Source organism: Mesitornis unicolor, unplaced genomic scaffold (genome assembly GCF_000695765.1).
Source record: "Mesitornis unicolor isolate BGI_N332 unplaced genomic scaffold, ASM69576v1 scaffold26709, whole genome shotgun sequence".
NCBI classification, from domain to species: domain Eukaryota; kingdom Metazoa; phylum Chordata; class Aves; order Mesitornithiformes; family Mesitornithidae; genus Mesitornis; species Mesitornis unicolor.
In genome coordinates, this window is record NW_010206959.1 from 1 (window position 1) to 7,564 (window position 7,564).

Here is a 7,564-nt window from a genome sequence, read left to right on the forward strand (position 1 = left end):
GAGGCGGAGGCGGAGGCGGGGGGGAAGACCGGGGCCTCACCCGTGCTGGGATGGGATCAGGCCCCGGCCCCGCGTGCGGCCGATGGGGTGGGAGCCGGGCCGGGCCGGGCCCTGTTCGCAGGGCAGTGCCTGGCAGTGTCGGAGCCGGGGGTTTTTGGCATTTCGAAAGCTCGGGGACCTACTTCAGAGGCTGTGAGAGCCTTGAATCTAGCAATGGCCTTAGGTGTGCTCTGGCCTAACTCCTGTCAATTCTTACTGCTCCCAGGTGTTCAAACGCTTTGTCGAGATTGGCAGAGTTGCCTTCATTTCCTTCGGGCCACATGCTGGCAAGCTGGTGGCCATTGTGGATGTTATTGACCAAAATAGGGTAAGCTATGAGTGCTGTACTTTTATTTACTCCTTTCTGCCTTAAAAGCAGTTTGTACACAAAGACAGAATATAGCGATTTTAATGGAAGTTTTCTGTGTATATATGTTTTAAAGAAGTAAGCAACTGAGAAAAAGATGGGATTTAACAGCTGTTGCTGTATTTGAAACCTTTAGTAGCAAGCTTTTTTCCCTGGCAAGTGATATTTTCCCTCTCTGCTGTGTTTCCTAGGAGTAAAGTGGACAAGTGATGTCAGTTGGAGTCTAGAACTTAAAAGTGGAGTGGCATTAATGTATGTGTAAACCAAATGTTTGGGCTAGGGGACTCTTTTTGCTTAGTGTTCCTGAAAGAGCTGAAAAAAAATGTTATCTTCGTTTTGTGTGCTTTTTCAAAAATTGAATTTGTTTTATTCCCAAAGACAAAGATGGACCTTTAAAATCCTTTCTGTAAAACTTGGGTTGTGTGTGTAAGATTTAACAATCTTGGATTTTGTCTGCATAACACTTCAACTTTGGATGGTGGTTGTCAAGATACTGTTCATGAATTATTAGGAAGTTGCTGTGTAAATCAAGTATGATGGGAAAACTGCTACAAACCCCCTATATCTGTGTCCCTTTTTCAGGCTCTAGTTGATGGCCCCTGCAGTGGTGTCAGGAGGCAGGCTATGCCCTTCAAGTGCATGCAGCTGACCGACTTTGTTCTCAAGTTCCCACACAGGTGAGTTGTTGGTATTTATTTTTCATAAAAATGCTGTCACTTGATACCTGAATTACGTGATCTGATGCTCGCTAAACCTAGAAAGTTCATATAATGGGAAGTCAATAGTTTAACGTGTGCACAAGTAAAAATTTGGCAGAACAGGTTATCATTATGTTATCATGGGTAGATGGTTGGACTTGATGATCTTAGAGGTCTTTTCCAACCTTAATGATTCTATCGTCGTTGAATACACCCAAGTTTTTGTTACCAATATTGGCTGCTCACTGTTGTTCAGGAGCAAAGGAAATGGCACACTGGCCCAGGCAACTTGCAGATCATTGTGGGGTGGATGGTGTAGGGGAAAGCAGTTGCAGGAAATGCTGTGCAGTTTGCTTTCACTACTGCTTAGGTCACCTTGAGACATGAAATATATTCCCTGCCTACAGAACTACGCTGGAATTGCAGGAGGTTGAACTCATTCTGTTCTCTTTAGCTTAGTTACTGTATGAGTTTCTGTAATGTAGAAATTGCTGTCTTTCTGACTGAGGTAGTGCTAGGAATAGCGTGTGAGCACGCCTCTTGGAGTTGCTCATCTGTCAGTCCTGGTGAAGCGTTTACACGACAAATTGTTAATTAGGCCACAGAGATGCATATGGCATTGACATAAACTGAAGTAATGTAGAAGGTTGATGGGAGAGCATCAGAGAACTCTTTTTTATAAAGACCGTGAATGTAACGTTGTGACTGTTCTACTGCAGTGCTCGTCAGAAGTGCGTGCGACTTGCCTGGGAGAAGGAAAACATAAATGAAAAATGGGCAGCAACAAGATGGGCAAAGAAGATTGAAGCCCGAGAAAAGGTACAGTTTTTCACGGGATGAGTAATGCACCTTGTACTGCTTCTGCTTATTAAAATTAGGTGCAATCTAGTAAAGTGTGTATTTTCACAAGATTAAAGATAGGAAGGTGTAGATTTTTTAAAAAGTTGCTACCTAGCAGCTTCATTCTTCTTGTTCAGTTGTTTCTAGAACCACCTTTTTCTTGCACCGTTGCTTCCCAGCAAAGGCCTTAAATGGTGAACTAGTTCCAGATGTGCAGCTAAACCTAATTTGAAGATGATCAGAGTTACTTCTGGAATGCTTTGAAACACTGAGTTTTACTGCTTGCATGTGCATATATCAGAGCTTCATGACTGATTCTTTTCAAACAGAAAGCCAAAATGACCGACTTCGATCGCTACAAGGTTATGAAAGCGAAGAAAATGGTAAGTGTTTTGAGTGTCGTTTATGTTTGGGGTTAATGCTTGTAGCTTTCACGTTAGTCACATACAGATGTTGGTAGCCTTGCTTTTATAGCTGGCTTGGATTGTAGAGTGTCATAATGTATGTGAATGCCTTGAATTTTTTGTTCTGCTTTGGCTACTGCTTTCTCTCAGTCGTTGATCAGATTTGAGCCCATGTGATCTGTGTGCCAGTCTTTCACGTTATAGCTGAGGAAGGAGTTACTTGCTGTTAGTATTGAATTCTATAATAGAAGTCATTCCACGTGAAATATTGGTGTGGCCAGGTTACCAGCCAGAATGATGTTGTCTGCTTGGTAGATCAGAACAGTTTAATGTAGAATCTGACATTTTAAATGTAATACATTATAAGTCTTTTGACTATATAATTGCTTAGCAAAGGGTGATTATCAAAAAGGGCAGAATCTGAAAGCTAATAAGGCATAATACTTGAACTGTTGCTGGTTTCATCCTGATGAATAGCAAACATTTTCCCTTTTTACAGAGAAACAGGATCATCAAGCATGAAATGAAGAAGCTCCAGAAGTTGTCTTCTAAAAAAGGCAAGAAGCCAGAGAAACCAGAGAAGTCAGGGAAGCAAGAAAAGGCACCCAAGGCACCCAAGGCTGAGAAGGTGCAGAAGGCACCGAAGGCACAGAAATAAAATGAACTTCTAGTTATGTCTGACTCTGTGTCCTTGTTCTGATTCTTCAGAATTGACAAATGGTTAAACATGAGTTGAATTGTAATCATAAGTTCACTTTTGCTTCTGACCAAGAATTGTTGTCTGTCTCATTCATTAATGTCCAGGTGTTGGGTTCTCCTGACCCATGGCCAGCTGAAATATTTGCACACTCAGTTATTTGAAGTAGGTATAATTGTGATGTGGTAAAGCAGTCTGCCATTGAAGTGGTTGGCAGTGAACAAAATCACTTGCACAATCTTGGATGTAAAAGATGAGTAATCAGTTACACTAATTTTTTTTAAACCATTAAGTAAAGGGGTCATGACCTAAAAATTATTCAATCCATGTAAAACACTGAAGTGCCTGATTTAGTCATTGCATTATGAAATAATTTTTACATATCTGAATGTCAGCATCCATCTTTTCCTTTGTTTTCTCCTGTGTAGTTTGATGGCAGGGGAGATACTTTCATATTGAAAGAAGAAATTGTGGAAGTCTGAGATCTCTTGTGATTGAAAAGCAAATAATTTTTACAGTCAAATATAAAATGAGGGAGAATGTATTTTTTTAAAAATGAAGGTTGTAAGACCTTCAACTATACTGTCAAACATACTCAAATGCCTACTATTAAAAATACTGAATAAGCATGTGCTTTTAAGTAGTTACATGGCTAGTGTTGGTTATTTCAGCCAGAATTAGCATCTGCCTAAAAAAACCATACAATATTGTCTTGAGCTATGTGTATGACTTTGGAAATTGAGCTTGAGCACATGATTGATATGAGTGAATGTAACGGCTAAGGAAAAAAAAATCAAGCTATGCAAATTGGGATTAAAGCAATGTTCAGGTATCTGAGGATCTTGACTTTAAATTGAATTTTAAAGTGATTAAACCCACCTACTCTGAGAATCTTTAACTTGAAAGTAATTTGAAAGGTATATCAACCTGCAGGTCCTTTAAGGTAAGAGAGCTGTTCCTTAGGGTTGTTTGGGGGTTTTGATGTACTTCTGGTAAGCTCAGTTATGTAAGACCAGGAAAAAATCAGAAGTGCCTGTAGAGAAGATAGATGTGCCTTCAATCATAATGAGCTCTCAAATGCTGTTTCTGCATTATTTGCTCATTTTTAAAGGTGCTTGCTTCCAAAGAGTGACTTTGGCTGTGACTGCAGCAACTTACCTAGCGTTTTCATTCCTACCAGCACCACTCTGCAGCTGCTAAGGTATCCAAAATGTTTCCATGGTACAGAGTGGGGTGTAAGCTGCTTTGCAGCTCTCGTTCTCCTGAATTGGAGCCTTATAATGGTACAAAACCTCAGCCGATGGAGGTACTTCTGTGAAAGTACCATTCTTTTTAGCATTTGGAGAAAATGAGTGAAAAAAGAGAGTATACCGCTCTTGTGGTGTCTTTTTGACTGCATGTTCCATGTGAGCACCATCTGGTGCTCCTTTTAGCAGCTCATGAAACCTCTCAAAACCTTTTTCAGCTCTGTATTGTGTGAGCAGCCCACCTGCCTTCCAAACCATGTGCTACCTGTGCTGCTGTGTCCTTTCTTTAAATCTCCAGGGATACAGAAAGCTACAGAAGTACTGGTTTGTTCCTGGTACTTACCACAGGATGGCAACGTTGGCTCTTTACAACGTTCCTGAGGCTTACCCAAACCGGACAGCCGTGCTGCCTTTCCCTCCATGAACACTGCCAAAAGGGATGGCAAAAAGACGTGAGAGCAATGGATGTGCTTATCCAAATCTTTATTTTGTCTTCATAGCTGGCTAAGATGCCAGTACTTTGCTGGACTAAGGGTATACTACTTTAATTTGCTGCGTGGAGCTGAGTGTAAAGAATTAGGACCTGCTGCTCAGAAAATGTGAACTCCCAGTGTTTATTTTCTCAGTTTATTTTGTGCAGAACACATAGGGAGCTTGATGGCGGAGGGGGGAGGGTACCCTATCCTAGTTTACTTCTGAGAGCAGCAGGTAATTGTCATGCTTTTTAAACCAATCCACATAATTGGCAAACCAAGTCCTAATATCTGTACTGCAAGGTCTGGGAGACCTGAGCAGTTTTAGGAGTAGGATTGGACCCCTTAGCATAATCCATAGTTAAAAGCTGTAAAAAGCACTGTTGCTGTGTACCAGCTGCAGCTCTGGGCTGAATGATTTGCTGGTAAAGCATATTTCTTTGTCTTCTTCAAAAAAGGCTATACTTTAGTGCTTTTGCTTCTTGTCTAAACATGTCTTGCTGTGTTTGACATCTGAATGTGTTTCCATTTATTTTTTTTTGAGATATAATAGATCTGAAAGAAGTCTATCTGGATTTGCTGTTACTGGTTTTCAGATAGTAGTATTCAGACTGTCCTTCAGTTGAGATTTGCTTGATGACCATCATATTTTCAAATCATTTGGTCTTGTTGTTACCTATACGTTAATACTTGTGAAAACCTTCTGCACCACTGATGCTCACCACGGATGTGTGTCAAATCTGGTCCACTTCACAGCTGGATTCACTCTATTTATTTTGCCTTACTTCACTTGTAGTGCCCCTTAAATGTTTCCAGACCTCTGTGCATCTCTTCTTTCCCCCTGCCCACATTGATAAGGTGTCTCTGAAAACTCCACGTGCCTGTCTTTCATCGGGATGAGAAGGTGCTAATTTCTATTTACAGCATTTTTGGTATATGAGTAAGTACAGCTTACAAGCAAGAAGTGGCAAGACGAGCAAATTACGGGGGTGGATGTGTGGTTGGGGCTCTACTCAGTTCAGATCTTCAGCTTTTGGTTCTTACTTTGTATAATTTCTGTTCCTTGTCACTTTGTGGGGCTGACCTCTGTGTCATATTCTCATTTTAAATAAATGAAGAGTTGGTAATTTTTTCCTCACCTCACTTTCAGCAATCATAAGCCAGTCTGAGCGGTCTCCAGAGAAGTCTCTGTAGCAAACTCTTCCTCCTCCCCCATAACCTTTCAGGCCACTTTGTGCATCCAAATGAGAGGAGAAGTCCACCTGCAGCCAGCTATTCGTGCTGATTACCAGCCTCAAAATTATGCCATTGCCACCAGCACAGAGCCACTTCCTCCTCCTTAAGATGCGCTGACCCAGTTCTTATTAGAGAGGAAGTGCTTTTTAACATTTCCCCAGTGGCCTCCTGGTACGAGGGTATTTTTGAGGATATTTTGTTCTGTAACTGTTTGGGAGTGTTGTGCCTTGTGTGTGGTGAGGAGAGGCCCTGGCCAGCTCAGTGTGGCTCTCAGCAGAGCTGAGCTCTTCTGTCGTGTCCGCTTTGGGCTGCTGATGGGGTGTGGGTGGTGTTTCAGGGCGCTGTGATGCTGATAAAGGCTTAGGTGGTAGGATTTCACCAGGAAGCTCTGCTTTGATGAAAATGATAGGGGCTTTGAAAAAGTAACAGTGTTCATATTAAAGTAGCGTGAAAGAATATTATCTTTGAGATCAGCTAGAGCTTTATCTAAGGACACCCAGTGGGAGGGCACAACATCTGAATATTTTTCACCATAACTCAGCAGCCAAGACTTTTTAAAGCCACTGTTTGAACCTCGTATTTACAAAAGCCATCAAACAAAAGAAGGAGCCGTTGCCAGCTGTGTTATTGCAGTCAGATGCTATATAAAGGTGATCTAAAGAAAGGATGGGAAATCGGCTTGCGGGCTTTTTCCTTCTTCCTTCTCTTCCTCCCTGGAGCCCCTGAATAGCTTTAAAGGGATTATTTTCTGTTGTTTATTTTTTATTTCTACCGCTTGTCTCATTTGCATTGCACATGTGAGTCTTAGGTCATCCTAGACTCTCTGTGGATAATGGAAAAAAATCAGTGAGTTTATGGCATAATGAAGTAAATGAAGTCTGACGAGCTGAAAGTGGCATAATTTTTTGCTCTGGTTGCTTGTAGCATGTTTCGAGGTCCAGGGGGAGGCTAGCAAGCTGCTGCTGTTGGCAATGCATGCCAGTCCTCATCCCAGATGGGAGCAGGGTTCCTCAACCCTCAGCCACCTGGACATGACCTTGGAATTGAAGATGTTCACACAGTGGTCATGTCCCTCCTCTTGCTGTTCCCCAGCGTCTGCAATAGCAGGATTAAGGATGCTGGAAGATACACCCCTGTCTATTCCTCTTATTGTCTCTTTTAGATCTACTGTCCATGAATTTGGTCAGTCTTCTGAGTTTGTTCACACTACTTGCCTTCACAATCTTGTAGCAACTTACTTCAGAAATTCACTGCCACTCTGTAGAAAACTGCTCTATTTGGTGTTTTAAACCAGTCTCCCGCTGGGAGCACTAACCAGTGCTTGAGACAGAAGTTACTGTTCAGCCCCATGGCACCGCATGACATCCCTACCAGCTGTAAGCTTGGAGGTGAAGGTGAAAAAATATTACTTCATAGATGAGTTCATGGAAAGGAGGTGAGTTATGGCGAGCCCTCATTCAGAGTGCCGTGATGTGTTATTTGAAGGACCATCAGAGTCACAATTAAATATCAACATGGGCAATTGTGTCATGGGACAATTATTCCAGTAGGAGTCTTAAAAGC

General features: G+C 41.9%; 1 protein-coding gene across 1 annotated transcript; it reads left to right on the forward strand.

Annotated features, from left to right (window-relative positions):
• Window positions 1-265: 265 nt before the first annotated feature.
• On the forward strand, window positions 266-3,119 carry RPL14 (ribosomal protein L14; the record flags this gene model as incomplete). Its single annotated transcript, XM_010191976.1, has 5 exons — window positions 266-367; window positions 989-1,083; window positions 1,824-1,923; window positions 2,274-2,327; window positions 2,848-3,119. Coding segments are annotated over 5 exons (510 nt in total), but the record flags the coding sequence as incomplete, so codon positions are not given.
• Window positions 3,120-7,564: the final 4,445 nt, after the last annotated feature.